At 46.9% G+C, this 21145-nt stretch overlaps 4 protein-coding genes and 1 pseudogene across 6 annotated transcripts; 3 read left to right on the top strand and 2 right to left on the bottom strand.

Annotated features, from left to right (window-relative positions):
- The first annotated feature begins 642 nt into the window (after positions 1–642).
- LOC136549294 (protein NRT1/ PTR FAMILY 8.3-like) lies at positions 643–5883 on the top strand. 3 transcript variants are annotated; one of them, XM_066540541.1, is made up of 5 exons: positions 643–844; positions 1535–1637; positions 2145–2362; positions 2690–3246; positions 4315–5883. In XM_066540541.1, the coding sequence occupies exons 1-5, from the start codon at positions 764–766 to the stop codon at positions 5135–5137; spliced, it is 1782 nt and encodes a 593-aa protein (XP_066396638.1). In that variant the 5' UTR covers positions 643–763; the 3' UTR covers positions 5138–5883. The 3 variants fall into 3 exon arrangements, with proteins under 3 accessions (XP_066396638.1, XP_066396644.1, XP_066396649.1); XM_066540547.1 differs by having other exon boundaries at positions 1538–1637; positions 4315–5881; XM_066540552.1 differs by lacking the exons at positions 1535–1637; positions 2145–2362 and having other exon boundaries at positions 4315–5391.
- Positions 5884–5948: 65 nt separating this feature from the next.
- Positions 5949–7908, bottom strand: LOC136549261 (pentatricopeptide repeat-containing protein At4g37170-like). Its single transcript, XM_066540499.1, is given in 2 exon segments — positions 5949–7532; positions 7534–7908. Coding segments are annotated over 2 exon segments (1908 nt in total). The 5' UTR covers positions 7906–7908; the 3' UTR covers positions 5949–5996.
- Positions 7909–8731: 823 nt separating this feature from the next.
- LOC136549341 (protein GID8 homolog) lies at positions 8732–13036 on the bottom strand. The gene is made up of 5 exons (XM_066540590.1): positions 12662–13036; positions 12475–12581; positions 10401–10532; positions 10100–10256; positions 8732–9100 (listed from the first exon to the last, which is right to left on the bottom strand). Exons 1-5 carry the CDS (start codon positions 12879–12881, stop codon positions 8979–8981), a joined length of 738 nt encoding a protein of 245 aa, XP_066396687.1. The 5' UTR covers positions 12882–13036; the 3' UTR covers positions 8732–8978.
- A 2278-nt stretch (positions 13037–15314) lies between these two features.
- Positions 15315–17009, top strand: LOC136503281 (peroxidase N-like; annotated as a pseudogene).
- A 1101-nt stretch (positions 17010–18110) lies between these two features.
- Positions 18111–20370, top strand: LOC136503272 (peroxidase A2-like). The gene is made up of 4 exons (XM_066498404.1): positions 18111–18508; positions 18609–18800; positions 19488–19650; positions 19734–20370. Exons 1-4 carry the CDS (start codon positions 18269–18271, stop codon positions 20150–20152), a joined length of 1014 nt encoding a protein of 337 aa, XP_066354501.1. The 5' UTR covers positions 18111–18268; the 3' UTR covers positions 20153–20370.
- Positions 20371–21145: the final 775 nt, after the last annotated feature.

Below are 21145 nucleotides of genomic sequence, written 5' to 3'. Positions count from 1 at the left end.
GTCAAGGCGGTTGACACCGGCGCGGTGCCCGTGCCCGTCTACATGCTCTTCGACGACGGGGCGGAGCGCCGCGCGTGCGAGCTCGTCTTGGTGGCGCTGGACATGCTCTTCGACGACGCGGCGGAGCGCCGTGCGTGCGAGCTTGTCCTGACGGCGGTGGCGGTGTCCAGGGAGCGCGTCATGGCCGCCATGCTCTCGGGATACGACAATTCTGGAGCTTAGACAGGGGGTTTTTGGAAAAAAAAATTGCGCAGCCACGGTACACAGCTACCATTGTTGCACCGTCGGCCGTTGGCGCTTGCGTGGCGGGCTTTGGATCTTTGGTAAGCGATGACAGGAGATTAGAGACCTAGATAGTTGTTTTTCTAGTTTGAGAATCTAGGTGGGAAGGCCTCAAAATTGAAGGACTCATGGGGTATTTTACTCTATAATATATCATACATAATTATTATATCACTACATTATCAAATCAAAGTCTGAAATATTACACCAATATACTACTCCGTAGATGGGTATCGGAATACTGCTCTGGCAATTCCAAATCGCGTCTCCGAATCTGTATGAATTGACCGCCGCGGTCCACTCCGTCTGAGACCCTCCTACCCAATTATTTTTCTCTATCGTGACGTGTAATGAATGAAAGCCGCCCTGTCAGACGAAGACAGAGCGTTGCCAGTGCGGAGCTTTTTGATCCGCTCCGGCTGTTCCCGTGGACCGTGGACCGGACTTGGGGTTGGGGGAGGCCCTCTGTCTCCAACTCTCCATGGATGAGGCAGCAGGACTGCTGTTACAAGAAGAGGGTGGAGGTGGGGACCACGAACCGCTCCTCCTTCCACTTCCACAGGTGAACTCCCCGATTACCATCTCTCTGTGGTTCAAATTCCATCCCGTAGTTTATCGTAGCCAGTCTGTGAGATTCAGTTAGTATTCCTTTCCGGGCCAGCTATTTTGTTCCTTTCTTTGTTTAACGAAAATTCCTGCTTGAGGAATCCATCCCTCGAGTTCAAGTCAAAACTTGTGAGGCATTCAGAGTTCTTCACTTTCTGTTTATGAATTTGTGATGCCATGTTTTCTGTTCGAGAAAAATTGTGATGCCATGTTTTGCATGGTAATGTATTTGATGCTAATTCGGAGTTCAGGCAAGTGGGTGGAAAATCCGACTGCCCAAAATAAATGTGTAGTTCCATTTCGACAGGGATTTGTTGAACGCCTACCGTTAATTCATAACTGTTTGCCTATGTTGGGAAGATTGATGGGAAGCAATTAAGTGCCTTTCCTTTTTCTTTGTCTTTCTTTTTTTGGAGGATAAAAATAGTAGTACTGCAAAAGCATTACGAAAGTGTATGTAATCCATTTAGGCCTTGTTCGTTTCATCCCTAAACCATGGGAATTGAGGGGGATTGGAGGTGATTGAGAAGGATTTTGACTTGTAGAGGATTTAATCCCCCTCGATCCCTCCCAATCCCCTTGGTTTTAGAGCAAAATGATCAGGGCCTTAGGTGGTTTAAGCCTAAGTGCTAGTGTTACCTTTTAGCAGGACGCTGGCCTTTACACAGGTGATGGATCTGTTGATGTCAAAGGGCGCCCTGCATTAAAGCGCACTACAGGCAATTGGAAAGCATGTTTTTTCATCCTAGGTAATTTTTTTGGCAGATGCATATGCCAGAAAACTTTGGCGCATAATTTGGCATGTTCATATTCTGTTACCCACACTATTCTTCGGTTTGATATATGATCACATTAATAATCTCAACTATCCATTGTTAATGTGTAATATGTGATTTTGTTTTGCTTAGGAGGTCAAACTTCCAACATGTTCACCTCTTCTTACAAGTGCTTATATAGTTTCACATACCTAAGATTCTCCATAGGCACTTGGCAGGCACCGTGCTGCAGGATAACCAAAAGAAAATCCTTGATTTTTTTTTCTGTAAAGCATCTCTCCAAACATCTGCATTGTACATGAAATTTATATCCTCAGGAAAATCATATATTCAGCATTAGCCAGAACAGTCAGTCATATAGCACAACACGTTTCAAGACTAACCCATATTACAGATCATATGGTAAATTGAAGCATTCCTGCACTTTATAAATCCAGAAACAAGTTTTGCCAAGTTTCAGCATTGCTAGTCTTTTGACAGGGAATGAGTGTTGTGAAAGGTTGGCCTACTACGGAATTGCGAAAAACTTAGTTACTTATTTGAAAGTGAAGCTTCATCTAGGCAACTCTGAGGCTGCAAGACATGTCACCACTTGGCAAGGGACATGCTATCTCACTCCCCTTGTTGGAGCCATCTTAGCAGATTCTCATTGGGGGAAATACTGGACAATTGCTGTTTTCTCATCAGTTTACTTTATTGTAAGTACAAAGATATTGCCACCCAAGTAATAACCATATTTTAGTACAATATCCATCCCATGCTAACTTAGAAAACAAAATAAAATCTTTGTGGCATATACTACTTAATAATTTATGGATAATCTTTATTTTTAAATTGTGGAGCCCACTGAGCATTAAAAATGAACATGTAGGATATTGGATTGCATCATTAGTGTCAGACTCAGATTAACTTGAACATTTTAATATTTTCATTTTCTTATATTTTTTATCATGTGAAATAAATGTCTACCCTTGCCTGAAGCACTAGTTAAATCAAGTATATGACTTCTTTTTTCTTTACTGAAGGGCCTGGCTATTTTGACGCTGTCAGCATCAGTCCCAACATTGCAGCCACCTTCATGTTTAAGAACAGTTTGTCCAGAAGCAAGCTTACTTCAGTATGGCATATTTTTTGTTGGTCTCTATATGATAGCCCTAGGGACTGGAGGTATCAAACCTTGTGTCTCCTCCTTTGGAGCTGATCAATTTGATGACACTGACCCAGCAGAGAGAGCTAAGAAGGGTTCCTTCTTCAATTGGTTCTACTTCTGTATAAATATTGGTTCATTCATATCAGGCACTATCATAGTGTGGATACAAGATAACACTGGTTGGGGAATAGGATTTGCGATTCCTACTATATTCATGGCATTAGCTATTTCATTCTTCTTCACAGCTTCAAATAAGTACAGATTCCAAAAACCTGGTGGGAGTCCACTCATAAGAGTGTGTCAGGTAGTTATAGCAGCATTTCGTAAGTGGCACATTGAAGTGCCACATGATACATCTCACCTTTATGAAGTTGATGGCCAAACTTCAGCAATTGAGGGAAGCCGGAAGCTGGAGCACACAAATGAGCTCGAGTAATTCTCATTCTCTGTGATGGAGTCACTACTTACTACTTTAGTTTCAGTATCATGAGGCACCGCATTTATGTAATCTTTGGAAATGACAGTACTTATTATATGCATAAAGACATTGAACTTCACTACAAACTTTTTACTGTCTCAACTTGAGGATACTGGAAAATAAGTACATAAATGCAATGAAAAATAAATAGGAATTATTCATGGGATCAGACAACCATGATACTTTCTCCCATACAATTGAATTATCCATACTTTGGCCGCAATATATTTCATATGTTCAGAATGAAATAATGGTACGAGTTTATTTATCTTGAAAAGTACTGAAGTAGTTTGATAACAATATATTGCAGCCGAAATTAGTTGTAAAAGTTGCTTTTTTGGGGGACCATTTCAAATTGCCAATGTCCTAAACAACACTTCTTTGTGAGTTTGTGACAAAGAGTAGTAGTATGTTGTAGTTCTATTAGACATCCAATACAATAGGAATAGGGGCAGATCCAAAGGGGGGGCTGCCGGGGCTACAACCCCCCCTAGTGAGCCTGATTTCTTCATTAGACCACGGTTACTTAGCCTCAAATCACCATTAATCTCTAGCCCTAGCCCTAGCCCTAAATCTTCATTATTTAGCCCCCCCCCCCCCCCCCCCTTTGTTCCCATCCTGCATCCGCCACTGAATAGGAATAGTGACTGCCACTTAATTGTCAATACTCAGTAGCCAATAGTAATCCAAATCAACTTGGAACTCCATAGAGGAAGCAAATGCATCGTGACACCTGTTACTGTGTACTTGTGATCTTGTTAAATGCTTGCTTGTAAATGCAATGTTTGGTAACATAACTTAAGCCTCAGGACAGGACTAGACACATGTTACTTGCATCTTGTACCCTTCTTTTCCTTCTTAATACAAAAGATACGCAGCTCTCCTACGTGTTCCAGAAAAAACATGTTACTTGCATAATTGTATTTTTTCAAGTATGTTACTGCCTGTAGGCAGCTTGATTTGCAGACTTGTCATTTGTTGTGTGACTACGATAACATTTTAGCTACCTCTCTTTTGTGTAGGTTCCTTGATAGAGCTGCTGTTATCTCATCTGCTGATCTGAAGAGCGAATCCTTTACGGACCCATGGAAGCTTTGCACAGTTACCCAGGTGGAAGAATTGAAGATCCTAATAAGAATGTTTCCCATTTGGGCTACTACTATCATATTCAGTGCTGTTTACGCCCAAAACTCTTCCATGTTCATAGAGCAGGGCATGGTTCTTGACAAGCGCATTGGATCTTTCAACATTCCTCCTGCATCTCTCTCAACTTTTGATGTAATCAGCGTCATCATATGGGTTCCACTTTATGACCGCATTCTGGTGCCAATAGCTAGAAAATTCACCGGAAGGGAGAAGGGTTTTTCGGAGCTACAGCGGATGGGAATTGGATTAGTCCTGTCAATTCTTGCGATGGTATCTGCAGCTCTTGTTGAGTTGAAGCGTTTAGAGATTGCCAGGTCTGAAGGTCTTATTCATGAGAAGGCTGCTGTTCCAATGAGCATTCTTTGGCAAATACCACAATATTTCTTGGTGGGTGCTGCTGAGGTGTTTACTTGTATAGGCCAAACTGAGTTCTTTTACGATCAGGCCCCAGATGCCATGAGGAGTTTATGTAGTGCATTTGCACTTGTTACAGTCTCACTGGGAAGCTATATAAGCTCCATCATACTGACGTTGGTGGCGTACATTACAACTCAGGGAGGAGATCCTGGATGGATCCCTGACAATCTGAATGAAGGCCATCTCGACCGGTTCTTTTGGTTAATTGCAGGGATAAGCTTTGTGAATTTGATAGTTTACATGGGTTGTGCTGTGAGATACAGATATAAGAAAGCCTCTTGATTATATTTACGTGAACTCTTGTAATGTGATTCCTGGTGCCATACTTAGCAAATACAATGCATTGTACAGACTTCTGAAGTCCTGCTATTCACTGACTGACTTTCTATTGCAAATCCTACTGTAATTTATTACATGCAGAATAAAGTATCTTGTGATTACTTTGTCTGTGAAATACACCAAGGGCAGTAGAGTTATTGCCTTGTTCTATGAAAAAGCTTCCAATTGTTTGTTCAAAGTAGGCCTTTGTGCTACTCGTTTGCTTGAAATGTAGCCACCCTGTTCCGCCTTTTGAATTGTGATTGCCTTAATTTCTTTCATAGTAATACTCCATAGTCCATACCATACATGGATCCAAGTAAAAACATTGCAAAGCAGCCTTTCGCTGCCAAACTTAACACCACAAATTCCATTCTCCTTACGTACATGATCTGTTACTAAGAAAGAGCAGCAAAAAGAAAGACATCAACTTTGGTACTTCAGCAAACAGATGGGATGTGCAACGTTTAGTAAGCCTACATCCATGTAGGTTTGCGTAACAGATATTCTGTCAGGTTGTGAGTCCCTCGCCTTTCTTCTGCATTTGACAAAAGAAACAGCTGGAGCATGTGCATGCCCATCTGCAAAGGAACAAGCGAAATGAGTGTTTAGTATTCCATGGCAGATCTCTCGAGACAGAAGATCACAGAATTTGCAGAAGGAAAGGTTCAAGTGCCATTTTGTTGCAGTTTGCCTAGGTACCGCAAAAAGCTAACTTCCTAAACAATGCCACAATATCAGTACTGCCGTACATTGGCCTTAGTCATTTCCGGTCTTAAAAAGTCAAAAGTTAAAAACCATTTCCTTGTATATGCAGCACAGATCACCAATAATCCCTGCAAGAACAACTCCCATTCTTGAAGTGATGGAACCTATTAGAGTCCCTGACAATGATCTCTCTCTGCACAATCTTTGATATTAACTTAATAGTGGTATGACAGTCCCCACAAATGCGCAGATTCTTGAAAACCTTGATGGGAGCACCCTTCGGAGTAGCAATGATTCCAAAAGCAACAGCAAGCCGCTCGCTATGACAACCAATGTCCTGCTGCTTCTGCTCGTCTTCTACATCATGGAGAACAAATCCGGTGTCTGCTACATACCCTTCTTCCCTCATCTTCAGATACAGCTTCTTCAGAAGCGCATATATTTCTTCAGCTTGAGGATGCAACTTATCCCCAACCAGAAACACATGCACTCTTGTCCCAACTTCAATCCAACTTGAGGCTGGCATTTTAGTAATGCGCTTTAACTCCATGATCCGTCTCGTATTCTCAACTTCATCAAACAAACCAACTGATGCATAAATATTGGCTAGAGTAACATATGTTGCTGGATTTTCAGGTTCAATTTCAAATAATGCTTCTGCTGCCCAACTTGCGAGGCAGACATTCTTATGAATCCGGCAGCCACCAAGCAAGGACGCCCATAGGAACTTGTTAGGCTTTACAGACATTGTGTTGATCATCTCTTCTGCTCGCTCAAACAGGCCTGACCGGCTGAGGAGATCAATCACACAAGCATAATGATCAGCAGTGTGCTCAATACCATATTCATCCTTTATCGAATGGAAGATACCCAGACCTTTATCGACCAGGCCAGCATGAGCACATGCAGATAGAACACCAACAAAGGTGACATGATCAGGCCTGAATCCGGACCTCAATAACATGTCGAAGGAATGCAATGCCTCATCTGGCTGCCCATTCTGTGCATAGCCAGAGATCATGACTGTCCACGACACCAAGTCCGGCTTTGGCATCCCCCTAAAGACACGCACTGCAGTTCCCATGTCGCCGTACTTGGAGTACATGTGCACAAGCGCACTCTCTGCAAAGCATGAATCCCCTGCCCTGCTCTTTGTCATTCGACCATGCACCTGCTTTCCGAGTTTCTCAGAGGTGAATTCTGCGCAAGCACGCAGAACCCCCGCGTACGTGAACTCATTCGGTTGAATGCCACTCCTCAGCATGCGCACGAAGAGCCTGAAGCCTTCACCATCGCGCCCGGCGTCAAAATACCTCTCCACCATGGCCGTCCAAGAGACGACGTCCCGAACGGGCATCCTATCGAACACGCTCCTCGCGTCGTCCACGCGCCCGCACTTGGCGTACATGTCTGCGAGCGCGCTCCAGACGACGGCATCCGCGTCGATCCCTCTCCTGACCACGTGGCAGTGCAGCTCCCTCCCCGCGCGCGCGCACCGGGCAGCCGTGGCCGCGGCGAGCGCGCTGGACGCGGTGAACTCGTTGTCCGCGCCGGCGCTCACCGGCTCCCGCAGCATCCGGCGGTAGATCGCGAGCGCGGCGCGGGGCTGGCCGTGGCGCGCGTGGGCGGAGACGATGGCAGACCAGGAGAAAGTGGTCCCTCCGGGGCATTTGGTCGAACAGCGCGCGCGCGTTGGCGAGGCCGCGCGGGGAGCGGCCGAGCGCCGCGACGAGGGTGTTGTAGGAGCACACATCGGTGCTTGGGAGGGAGGAGAGGAGGGCGACCGCATCCGGGAGAGTGGCCGGGTGGGAGGAGAGCAGGTGGAGGATGCGGTTGGATAGGAGCGTGGAGGGCGGCCGGAATGAGGCGACGGCCGCGGCGATCGCGCGCGCCGCGGAGGCGTGGGAGGCGTCGCCGCGGAGGAGCGGGAGGAGGCGGTCGATGGCGTCGTGGAGCTGGGACGCCGTGGTTACGGACACAGAGAAGGAAGGGTGCTTCATGCGGATAGCGGCTCGCGACGGCATGCATGGCCGCCGTGGTGAAACTAAACGAGCTGGGCGAATACTGATACGCGGGAAGCGGCAATGGTGATCCATGAATGCGACTCATTGCTGCCGGTGAGGAAAAGGAACATACTGTTAAGGCCAAACAATGGCTTCTAAAATCTGTAGCCGCTGAGAGCACCTCCACTAGTTCTCAAAAACCTTTTTTTTTTCCCGAAAGCGTGCATTAGCATGTACTTCCTTAAGGGAAGTGAGAAAAGTTACATAGCCCGTGGCTTTCGATGGCGAGGTGCCGCAGCAATCTTGAGAGTTTTCAAAACTCACTCTCATTCTTGAGTTTACAAGCTTTCGGCACTAAAGAAAATCTTCTCAAAACCCACTCTCAATCTTGAGAGTTTTCAAAGCTCACTCTCAATCTTGAGTTTACAAAACTTCCGCACTTAAGAAAATCGACCTATCAGATACGGAGGTGGAAAGATAGGACTAAGTTCTCAATGCAAATGTACAAAAGAGAGAGGAAGTATAAAAGTACAAATGTACAAGATAGAAAAAAAAGTATAAAAGTAGTTAGGATAATTTTGAAATAGTCCAAGATTGCTGATACGAAATTGCCTTCTATATAGTGGAACCAAACAAATGAACAAATGTACTTAGCCTCTTGAAAAAATCATTGGTTTACCGATTCTGTTTTTAGGAACTATTAGAGATTCTCTAATGCAACTCTTCCAATTGATTCTGACATTGGAAAAAATGAGCTGCTTTGCAGTTGCATCAAACTTACAGCAGGAGCGTGAATTCGATGCCCAAACCATGACTAAAAGAATTTGCGTGTTGCAAGTACCACAGGTTTGAAAGGAATGTCAATGAAAAATCAAATCCAATATTTGCACTGACTGGAAAGGGGTTCAAACATGTCTTCTACATCATGTACAGGTAGAACACAGGTGAAGTTTTCAGATCAACTGCTTGCATTGAGCCTAAAACACTGGTGAAAGGGGTGCTGCAGATGATGATCTATTGACAGATCCGGGGCAAACCACATGCAGGCACCAGACAGGTGCCTACCCTCAATTATCATCACTTTGGCAGCAGATTCATATCGATGGATCGTCCAGTGCGTCAGTGGTGAAGTCATTGATTCGTGGATATGCTGCCTTTTCGTCCAGTTGATTTTGTGTCCATTTCAACATCTTTAACAGGCTTGGAAGCTTCGGATCTGCCGTTGTGGGAAAAGGAATATACAGAGGAACTTCAATAAAGCCGGCAAGTCACAACATATCCGAACAAGGGATGTAGCAGTTTGTGTTCCAAACAAATAAGACAAACATAACTACGTCATACAGTACTGAATTATAGTGTGACCTGCCCTAAAAACTAAATTTAAATGCTTTAGTGTTGGAAATTGTACAGGCATATTATAAATTCTTTAAACCATTCAGTACATATCAATTTAATTAACACTTAAAGTTGAAGTCATACGACCACTGCACAGGATTCGGGTCCACAATACTGCTGAGCCTTATATGTTACGACAAATGAGATAGTTAAAATTAAAATTCCTTATTCCTTTCTTCTCCAGTGACAGAATCACAGAAACTAATACAGTGGACTATAATCTACTCCCTTCACTCCGAAATGTACTTCGTTTTAGCTTTATCCTAAGTCAAACTTCTCTAAATTTGACCAAATTTATAGAAAAAAATGCACTAATAGCATCTACATCATGCATCAGGAGAAATCTAAAACGACCTACATTTAGGACCGGAGGGAGTATTTTTCACAACCTTGAACTTGTTAAATACAAACTAAATAATTTGATAAATTCAATGTCAAATGTTTCAAGGGGTATAAAATGATAATAGATATGATCGGGTTTCAGTTTTTCCACTTCCTTTCTTCTCAAAGGGCGTACCCAGGGAAGGGTGTTAGTGGCAAGCCTTACCCTCGCCTGTGCAATGCGAGGAGACCGCGACTCGAACGCGGGACCTTCCGGTCACAGGCGGCAAGACTCTACCGCTTGCACCAGGCCCGCCCTTCACTTCCTTTCTTCTCAATTAATAAGATATCACCAGCCTCACCTTCCTTTATTTATCCAAATATAACTTTGACAGATTTAAATAGCAAACTACTCAATGAATAAACATTTACACATGGAAAGGATTTGATGTCAATTATGATAAGTTAAATCTTGAACTAAACAGTAGGTGTTACTAACCTTTCTCATGACTTTGGCTTGTAAGAATAGCAGCATTAACTTCACTTGCAGTCTTCAAACGTTGAGAAACATCCAATAGTTCCCCGTAAGGGCAATTTTTTACATCTTCAAAAACCAGTAGTGCTACAGTTTTTTCTATCTCCTCGAGAAATGTTTGCTGCAAAATCAGGGGGGGGGGGGGGGGGGGGGGGGAGCAGAAACCACACGTGTCTTTAAAGCAGTTCAGTTGCGTGTGGAATAGATTACATCTGAATCCTGAAACCAAAATGAAGTATCAAGGTAAATCTAGAAAAATAAATACATTTTCTTCGCCTCTCGGTGCAAGTTCTTCTTGAGCGAACTCCAAAGCTTCATTTATTTTACCCACGCGAATCAACTCTATTAGTTTCTGTTGCTGGAGATGAAAGTATAGTTGGGGATTCGTGTCCAGAATCTGCATACATTCATCCAAGTCAGCATAACGATTAAGGAGACATGAGTTAACAAATGTTACCTTTACAGAGCTCCTCCCAGAAGAACACAAACAAATACACATGCTTCTAATCTATATCTATTATTACCTAATATTAAAATACCTATTACCTAATATTAAAGTACAGTAATTCCTTTGGTCCATTGTCTCTCACTCCCACCCCTTATTGGTCCGTCACTCGGTCTGCCGTCCCTCACTTCACCCCTCTTCTTCCGTCCATCGGCCCGTCGTCCCTCACTCCCACCCTTCTCACTTTTACCAATCGCAAACCTAGGTCCATCACCCCCCTTACTCACGGATGCCAAATGTAAACCTAGGAGTCCAGGGCCCCGGGCCCAGCCAAGGTAGAGTCTATCCTTATCCAACACAGGTCGATCATAGTTTGGAGCTACAAAACCTTCCCTGGCGCTGCACAGCTGCACACTCATGTCATGGCCTGGCTAACCAAGCCCGAGCTCATGCACATCGCGACTCAGCACGGCTCGGCACATGCGGGCCTGTAGCTCTCCTTCCACCTTTCTCAACCTCACAACAAGTTCACACAATTGCCACTCATTTAAGTTGAATCAATCTCCTAACAATTTCTCATGCGGGATTAATCTTTTATTGCACCTAGCATTTATTACGGGCATTGGGGTTTAATTGAAATAAGGTTGGGCTAAGCCCAATTAAGTCCAATAAAGATAGCTAGCTCTAGGTGACCACGCAACAAGCTGTACATCCCATTGCAATATCTGGGAATGTTTGCTATTATATAGAAAATAATGAACATTAGATGACGGAAGTTTTATGACCTTGAGAATAGGGCTTCTCTATAGATTCCCTAGCCTAGTTTCCTAGACTCTCTCAGGCTTGTTGTTTTTTGCATTTCGCTGTATGCTTGTACAGCTTTGTGTTTCTTGCACAGCTTCTTTTCTTTTTATTAATATAAAATCGTACAGTGGGCCCCCTGCTGTACTATTTTTAAAAAAATGATAGGGCTTCTCCTAAAAAAAAGGATAATAAAACAACACAACTCTCACATACTAGCCATATGTGCAATATGACTGATTTTTTTTCTGGCCATCTATGTTATCTGAGTTGTATGTAAAAATGAACAGAACCCTCTTATAAAGAAACATTTCTCAAAACTTGTTAGTTATTTCCAAGCAAGGGGACAACGACGGTGGAAAACACCATTCTGAAACAGAAAACACTTGTGGAAAAAAGGATGTCACATCGGATCCTCGTCTCATCACTCATTAGTGTTGGGCAAACAAAGTAATCAACTGAGTTTAATCAGTAATCAATGAGGTGCAATTTTTATACTGTTGGGGTTTTTTTTCATGTTCGAGATACTTGGCCCTGACTCCTAGATTGGTCGAAGTATATTGGATGCTACTTATTAAGGATTTCAGTTGTTTCTACCGGTTACAAAGATGTTCAAAACTGCAACCTGCTCAGTACGAATCTCCAGCTCCTATTTTAACAGTCAAGTATGGCAAAACGTGGACAACTAATCTAAAGAGTAGAATAACCGTAAGAACTGATGATTAAATCAGAATCATATCATTTGATACAACAGGAAGCTCCTGCATACTCTCCAAACACATGACAGGTCATCAAATTAGATTGGGAAAGGATTCCATTCCTGTATTCTATAAACTAGTTGTGGCTCTAAATTGCTGACAAAGACAAACACGGTGAGTCGGTGACAGTACATCCAAGTTACCCACATTGCAAAACTGAGTGCTTCTCTAGTTGACCGTATTTATTTTAGATCTACAGGAGGATGGAAACCAAATCTGTACAACCCAGCAACCACAACCTACTTCGAGATCTTCCACAACACAATAAAATACCTAAATGTGCATCTCGGCCGTTATTCGAACTAATTTTGCTAGGAACAGAGACAGAATCGAACCGTGGGGTTAAGATCGTTGATTTTCTCGATCGCCTCCTGAACATTACCCGACTGTACTGCTCTCTTAACCTCCATTCGATCCGTGATGGTCGCTAGGTCAATCTCCGCTGCAAAAATAAAATCAGAAATTCAAACGAATTCCCCGGTAAGATCAACAGCGGAGGTGAGAAAGAGGAGCGTGCCATACGCTGGGTGCCGGACTCGATGCGGAACTTGTCGGCGGCGTCGACAAAGCCCTCGGTGACGAGGAAGTTCATGACGAGGCGGTTCATGTCCTCCTTGCGGATCTTGACGTCGCGGAGCTTCCGCTCCCACTCGTCACGGGTCACAACCTTCTTCGAGGACGCCATGGAGGCCGGGGAGTCGATGGAGTTCAGGTCGCGGAGTACGATGCGGGAGAGGAACATCAGATGCGGGGGCCAAAGGAGAGATGGGGCGGACTGCTGGTCCGGTCACACAGGCGCCATAAGCTTGCAGCGACGGGCGGCGAGGTGACGGGCTAGGGTTTCGCCGCTGGGAGGGGACAGCCGGAGGATGGATGGAGGACTTGGGGCTCGTTTGCGAATTTTTTTTTTTTTTTTTTTGGAAATGGTACTGTTATTTGGTAATTAGTGTTTAATCATAGTCTAATTAGGCTTAAAAGATTCGTCTCGTGAATTTTGTCTAAACTGTGTAATTAGTTTTATAATTGTGTAATTAGTGTTTATATATATATAGCAAAATGGATGTACCAATAAAGTCAAAGCGATTTATAATTTGGAACGGATGGAGTAGTTCTTAATGTAGGGACCAGAAATTCTAATGGAGACAAGAATTTTCAACCCCTTGAAAACTTAGAACTCGAGCACAGGTTAAGTGAGAAAAGAATATCATGTCCCAAAAAATTTGTCCGTTGACCAGAATTGGTGGTCACATAAACAGTGGACCTTAGTGAGCCACGATTTTTCGATGGCTCTGGATTTTTGGCCAATGCCCGAAATTTCCGACCATAGAACAATTAGCACTCATTTTGCAAAACTAAGGGTCATCTTCTATCACGTCTAGGTTTTAGTTTGAAACTTTTGATCAATTAGAAACTTGCAAGTGATTAGTATTCGATCCTCCTTTATAGTATGGCAATCAACAAAACCCATGATAGGATTAGATGCACTTTCAAATTCCAACTCTCGGTTAGCTAAAAGAACCGAATTATATGAATTGTACTTCGCTCATTTGCATTTTGTAAGACTATGCTTGGTTTATGTGTGATGTCTTAAATAGTCATATTTGAACTGCTATGTATTTGTGTTATTATATTGCTACTATTTTCTTAGCAATTATTATTATCTACAATGGAGAAAATGTTGCTCAAATTTGCTTTAGAACCTACACACCTTTTTATTTATCTTAACCTCTGTTGAAAAGGTTTGGTTAGTTCATCGAAAATCGAAATGCTTGGTTTCTAGAATTTTTTGGAATCGATTGGTTCTTATTTTCTATAGAAACCAAATTTATTTAAGAACCTGAGGAACCGAAGCGAAAATGATACCCTAGGCCTAGATACAGGATTCAATTCAAAACCCTCTCCATACAAGGAGCAATGCTATAAGCTATTGTGCTTGGGCCACACAATTCGCTTAAACATGTGGGCTGACTCAGTTAGCCCATTCAGGCCCAGTAACTCTCAGGTTGGTGCAACGAAGACGCACCGCGCGTTGCAGCTTCTCTGGGGCTTCTCTTACTTGTGCTTTGTTCTTCAGTCCTGCAAGTCGCCGTCTCTTGGATGGGGACACCTTGCAACTAGCCAACAACTCGATGGAGAACAGAAGTATATAAGATACATGCATGCAGATTTTATGGTGCGCAGTGCACTAATCGATAGTCACCCGATCCATTGGGATTGGGCCACTGGAGAGTGGAGACGAAGACGAAGGATGTTCCAAGACGTCACGAAGCCATACTGGCACAGCCTCGCACAGAAGGAAAACAACGCAGGCCCTCACAATCACAACTGGTTTACGCATGGGGCTGAACCTTCAAAATGGGCAAAGGCCCAGGATTTAAAACCAATGCTGCGTAATGGAGTACGGCCTAACACTGTAACAGCATGCACAATAATAAGCTTATAGCCAAACTAGTCAGCATTTTTGCTGATGTGAAAAAAGAGATGAGAGAAAAGATAAGAGAGCTTGTCTTTCATGCAAGCAACAAAAGCATAAGCATCTGTGGCCCAAACAAAAGTATATGTGAGAAGGAATAGGAAAGAGAAAGTAATAATAATAAAAATCTTTTTTATAGTATACAACTATTATAGAGCTTAGTTCTTACGGCTTGACTTATAGCTAAGTTTATTGACAGATGCGCAGAGCACGCACGCCTACTGCAGAGTGCGGACTTGACTGATTGGTTCGCAGCCGCCGTCACCACTCACTTGGTCCATGCGAAACGTGCGTTAGCAATTTACACTACTGTACGGGCACTCGCACTTGGTTGAAGCTCCACTACCACTTGTAGCGCCGGCCGCTCCACTACGCACGGGATTCACAGTGCTCGCGACTCGTACTTGCGCCACTCAGAAAAACTCGATCGAGGCGATCGATCAGTGCGTCCGGCTGTGATCCATTCAGGGAGAAAAACGCACGCGCGCAGACACATCACTCAGCCAGCCTCCGCCAGCCGCTTACTCGTCATCGAGTCAGTCTACCGCTTATCCAACAGCACTAACTGCATTGTCACTGACACTGACTCACTCTCAACAGTCTAAAACGTCTCTATATAAGCCTTGCGGCAAGAATCAGCTAGAGGAGCTAGGCAGCACTTATCGACAGTAGTACGTAGTTGTGCAGATTACAGAGGTAGACATGGAGCATAACTCCTGCAGAGACACAATGAGCTGCCTCGCCCTGCTCGCCGTGCTGTGCCTCAGGCGCCGCCGCGGTGGCGCGGGGCCAGCTGACGGACGACTTCTACGACGGCTGCTGCCCGCAGGTGGAGGACATCGTGAAGGCGCGCGTGTCCACCGCGATGAAGGCCGAGCCCCGCATGGGCGCCTCCCTGCTCAGGCTCCACTTCCACGACTGCTTCGTCAACGTACGTACGAGACACCACATGACACATACACGCACGCTCCCAATGCAACTGTTATGTACCGATCGATCGCTGAATTGAAAAAGACCTGCTCGCTGCATGCACGCAACGCAGGGGTGCGACGGGTCGATCCTGCTGGACGGGAACAACACCGAGAAGCTGGCGGCGCCGAACCTGAACTCGGCGCGTGGGTTCGAGGTCGTCGACGCCATCAAGGCCGACCTCGAGAAGGCCTGCCCCGGGGTCGTCTCCTGCGCCGACATCCTCGCGATCGCGGCTAAATACGGAGTGCTGCTGGTGCGTCCCGTCCCTTCCCTTCCCTTCCCACATGATTTCAGTCATCGATTCATCATCACGCTGAAAAATACTAGCAACCTGCTGGTGTACTACTTACTGGAGTATTATTCAGAGTGGAGGGCCGGACTACGGCGTCCTGCTGGGAAGGAGGGATGGCCTGGTGGCAAATCAGTCCGGTGCCAACAGTAACCTGCCTAGCCCGTTCGATCCCATCGACACCATCACAAAGAAGTTCAGTGATGTGGATCTGAACACAACCGACGTGGTCGTTTTATCAGGTATAACTGCTAGTCCCACGCATCTTTCACTGCACAATACTTTCCTTCCAGCTCGTCAAGAGTGTAGTGATGACTGGACATATAGTAACTGACCCGACGACGGCCACTGGACACGTACGCAGGAGGCCACACGATCGGGCGAGCGCGGTGCGCGCTGTTCAGCAACCGGCTGTCCAACTTCACGGCGACGAGCTCCGTGGACCCGACGCTGAACTCGTCGCTGGCGTCCAGCCTGCAGACGCTGTGCCAGGGCGGGGACGGCAACCAGACGGCGGCGCTGGACGCCGGCTCCGCCGACACGTTCGACAACCACTACTACCAGAACCTGCTGAGCCAGAGGGGCCTCCTGTCCTCCGACCAGGGCCTCTTCTCCAGCGCCGACACCAAGGCGCTCGTGCAGGCCTACAGCGCCAACAGCGAGCGCTTCTTCTGCGACTTCCGCAGGTCCATGGTCAAGATGGGCAACATCCGCCCGCTCACAGGATCCGCCGGCCAGATTCGCAAGAACTGCCGTGCCGTCAACTGAGCAAGCATCGAGCTGCAGCCTGCGTGCACGTCGTTGTCACTAGCTAGTGTTTGCCATGCACTGGGATCTCAAAAAAAAAAGGGCGAGATCGTGACGCATCGTGCATTGTGTTGTGAAGCGTGTTTCGTTTGGCTTAAGCCAGGGTTTGTTCATGGCCAATAATATACTTATAGTATGGGGCCAGCTAGCTAGCGTATCAATTGGGACGGATGAGTGGTAACTACTCGCCTCTCTGCAAACGAACAAGATAGGATCTGTAACTGTTGCTGCAGTGCCTGATGAATTATCAGTAGGTGCATGCGTTCCCCGATCGATGTTGTTGTTCTCGTGAACAAGCAAGAGAACAAAATAAATAAAAGCCGACCCTAGTCCTCTCATCCCCTGTCACCTAATCGTATCGTGCTACCCTTTCTGTCGATCTGTTATGAGACTGATGTCTCGCCTTCTCTCCATGATTGGCAACCTGCTAGCACATCATTGCTTGCACCTATCCTTGGCGTATAAAGTGGCCAACATCAGCAGTGTTTTCGTGCTGTATTACGTACTGTGGTGCAGGGGACCGGATCGCGACTAGGAAACAAGAGCTCACTCATCGTTATCCCAGCTGGTTCCTCGGTCAGACGAGCAAATAGAAATTCAGACCGATCCCACAGTGGCAGCTTTCAGTTAATCGGTTTTGCAGATACAGACTATACAGTATTTTTTTTTAGATAATGACAGACTATACAGTATAGCAACATCGACAGCCTGCAGTGATTTCGTTAGTCTTTTTCAGTTTTTTTTTTTGGCTGCTTTCACCGCCAATCCGTACTAACTTTTATAGATTGAGGTAGATACGAATGCAACCAAACGAGCTCTCAGTGGTTTTACGAGCACGTGACGCTGGGATTTTTTATTTAAAAGAAACAAGGGAACGAGATCACGAGAGCCGATTAGTTGCTGGCCATTTTACTTGCGGTGCGCACGGATCCTCAAATCAGCAACTAACGTACGTTCTTGGAATCATTGCGCGCTTCCAGAGTCCAGACCACCTGCCGCTCCATAACCTGAGCCTCCTTTGTATCTGAACAACTCCAGCTACTTTCAGCTACGTACACTGCACAGCTAGTGCGAGCCTGCAACCACGTAAAGTACAGTACTGGAACACGTCTGTTGCAGATTAAAGCTGGCGTTGACTGTGACCCCGCACGGTAGGCAGCTGCTCCTGCTCGTGCTAGACCGCACCGAACCAAAACTAGCTAGAACAGCCATGCGCACGCTGACAAGCAGAATTGCAGTTGCGGGGTGTGGTGTCTTTTGCTCGGCGCACCTGCATGCATGCATGCTGGTTGCCATCTCTGAACTGAAAGCGACGCGGCGACGGAAACGTTGCCAGGAAACGCTTGTCGACCCGAATGATATGATTGCCCATCCTTCAGATCCATGAAAAGGCGCGCTCTTTGTGCTCAAATGGGCACAACCACCTGTGAACTCCGTGGCTATAAGACTCGCCGGCCGGGCCATAACACCTAACTGATCGAGTCACATGCCAGTGTGCACAACAGCCACCACCTGCACGACGACTGCGAGCTAGCGCCCGCAGCAGCTAGCTCTGGGAGAGAAGAGAGAGAGAGAGAGAGAGAGAGCAATGGCGCCCCGTGGCAGCATGACTTGTCGTAGTCTTCAGCTCGCCGTCCTCATGTCGGCCGCCGTCGCGCTCGGGTTCGGCGTCCGGGCCGGCGCGGCGCAGCTGTGCAGCGAGTACTACGACCAGACGTGCCCCGACGTGCACAGGGTCGTGCGGCGGGTGCTGAAGAAGGCGCACGAGGCCGACGTCCGCATCTACGCCAGCCTCACCCGCCTCCACTTCCATGACTGCTTCGCGCAAGTAAGAAAGCAGCCGGAACCGTGTCCCGTGCTCCGCAGGCGTAAACGTACGTTCTGAGCCTGAGCCTGAGCCTGCGTGTGTTTATTTCTTCATTCGTCAGGGCTGCGACGGGTCCATCCTGCTGGACAACAGCTCGAGCATCGTGTCGGAGAAGTTCGCGACGCCCAACAACAACTCGGCGCGCGGGTTCCCCGTGGTCGACGCCGTCAAGGCGGCGCTGGAGGAGGCCTGCCCAGGCGTCGTCTCCTGCGCTGACATACTGGCCATCGCCGCCAAGATCTCGGTCGAACTGGTGAGTAGTTTTTTCGAGCCGGCAAATGTACTACCGATCGATCCACCGTTAGTCCCCAGTATACTACCTCCATCATATCCGCAAGAGAGTATAATTCTACCTCTATCTTTGATCAATTTTCTAGACTTCGACCAAGTTTGAACAAATATTGATACACTAAGCTCGAGTATAGTCACACTAATAAAATGGTTTAACTCGGTACTACACACTAATTAAAATGTATTCTTTCCGAATCGAGTATAGTCACACCAAGCTCGGGATCACCGGTTAATGAATTGATCTTGACAAAACGATCGACATTGTTCAAGAAGATTTGACACACAGAAGCAAACAAACTGTCGGACTGGCGTTGTACAGGCTTTGCTCGCCTTGCATGGAGACCTGGAGCAATAATTCGAAACCGTCGGTGCAAAATAATTGAACTAGCTACTATGGCCACTAGAGAGATCTATGAGAAGAAGTTGACAAAATTGCACGTCTTTTAAATTAAAAGCATGCACAACACAGATAACCCTAGTACGTACAGTACGACGTGGATATTCACTACGTCACATCTCGTCGGCTGTACGTCATCAGCATCAGCAGGGCGTTCGTTCGAGGCCATAGGCACCGATCACTTTCCTTTCCGTGCCACGCTTTAATCCAACACGGCCACATGACGTGTGGTCCCGTGTACTATGCACGCAGTCCGGCGGGCCACGGTGGCGCGTTCCTCTCGGCCGGCGCGACGGCACCACCGCCAACATCACCGCCGCCAACAACCTCCCGAGCCCCTTCGACAACCTCACCACGCTCCAGCAGAAGTTCGGCGCCGTCGGCCTCGGCAACACCGACCTCGTCGCCCTCTCAGGTAAGGAGCAAACCGATGCCTCCGTGATTCTGCACCTGAACGAACAGAGATGCTAGGTGGCGTCACAACGACGGTGGATGCAGGGGCGCACACGTTCGGGCGCGTGCAGTGCCAGTTCGTGACGGCGCGGCTGTACAACTTCAGCGGCACGAACCGGCCGGACCCGACGCTAGACAGGGGGTACCGGGCGTTCCTCTCGCTGCGGTGCCCGAGGGGCGGCAATGCGTCGGCGCTCAACGACCTCGACCCGACCACGCCGGACACCTTCGACAACAACTACTACACCAACATCGAGGCGCGCCGCGGGACGCTGCAGTCCGACCAGGAGCTGCTGTCGACGCCCGGCGCGCCCACGGCGCCGATCGTCGGCCGGTTCGCCAGCAGCCAGAAGGAGTTCTTCAAGAGCTTCTCCAGGTCCATGATCAACATGGGGAACATCCAGGTGCTGACGGGGAGCCAGGGTGAGATCAGGAAGAACTGCAGAGTGGTCAACGGAAGCTAGACCCGTCGAGCAAGGTTGCAAGTAGTAGTAGCTTTTGTAATTGTGGCATGCCTAAGTTACTGGTGAAAGCAGTGCTGCTGTATGTAGGATGCTGCAAACATGTACGTATAGTTGAGGGCATGATGCACCGATCGATTTGTTTATGTCATGGAGATTCAATATAAACTATAAAGTGGTGTCTGCAGTTTTGTTCAATAATCATGTACATACATTAATCTCATTACATTGGCTGCGGCTTGTGAACGAAGATCATGCGGCAAGCTGCAAGCCCTACCTGCCTTGCTGCGAGACTCTGTTCTGATATGACTTTTCAGACTTTCAGGATCTTTGCGAACTGGAAAAACCGTGCGTGGTACGTATGGCGTCCTCAACAGTGAAGAAAAAATCCCAGCGTCACCAGGTGCGCAAAAGAAAAGGATGCCATACTGCAGAGCTGTAGTAAGTGCTGCGAGAAAGAGTGTTTTTGGAAGACGTGCGAGACTAGCCCCGAGCTGCTTCAGGGGCCTCAAAGTTGAGGTGCCCAAAGTCCTCGTGCCACCGCCATACGTCGTCGTCGTGTCGAGCTGCAAGACAGAGGGACTGTGCCACCTCCCGTGGAGGACTGTAGAGGCGGTTGCTCCCCCTGTTCACCTAGGCGAGAAGGACGATGACGAGTGTCTCAGACGTGCAGCAGCCCGTGCTCGATCTCCACACACGACCCATTCTCATCCAGCTGCCCCAAGCTGATGATCGAGTTCCTCAATGCGGGAATATAGTAGACACCGGTGATCATCCGGTGCTTGCCAGTCTTGGCGACGAAGATGACGGAGCCATCACCCTCGATCTCCATGGCGGAGGCATCCCCGAACTGACGGAGCCTCGCATGGTGGAGTCTAGGTCGGAGAAGTACTCGCGTCGCCCGGTCATGTGGTGGGTGGCGCCGGTGTCGAGGTACCATTCGTTGATCTTCTCATCGCTCGAACCCTTCCCGAGGAAGGCGTGAGCGCGCAGCTC

Source organism: Miscanthus floridulus, chromosome 1 (genome assembly GCF_019320115.1).
Source record: "Miscanthus floridulus cultivar M001 chromosome 1, ASM1932011v1, whole genome shotgun sequence".
NCBI classification, from domain to species: Eukaryota; Viridiplantae; Streptophyta; class Magnoliopsida; order Poales; family Poaceae; genus Miscanthus; species Miscanthus floridulus.
This window is presented reverse-complemented; position numbering and strand designations above follow the sequence as displayed.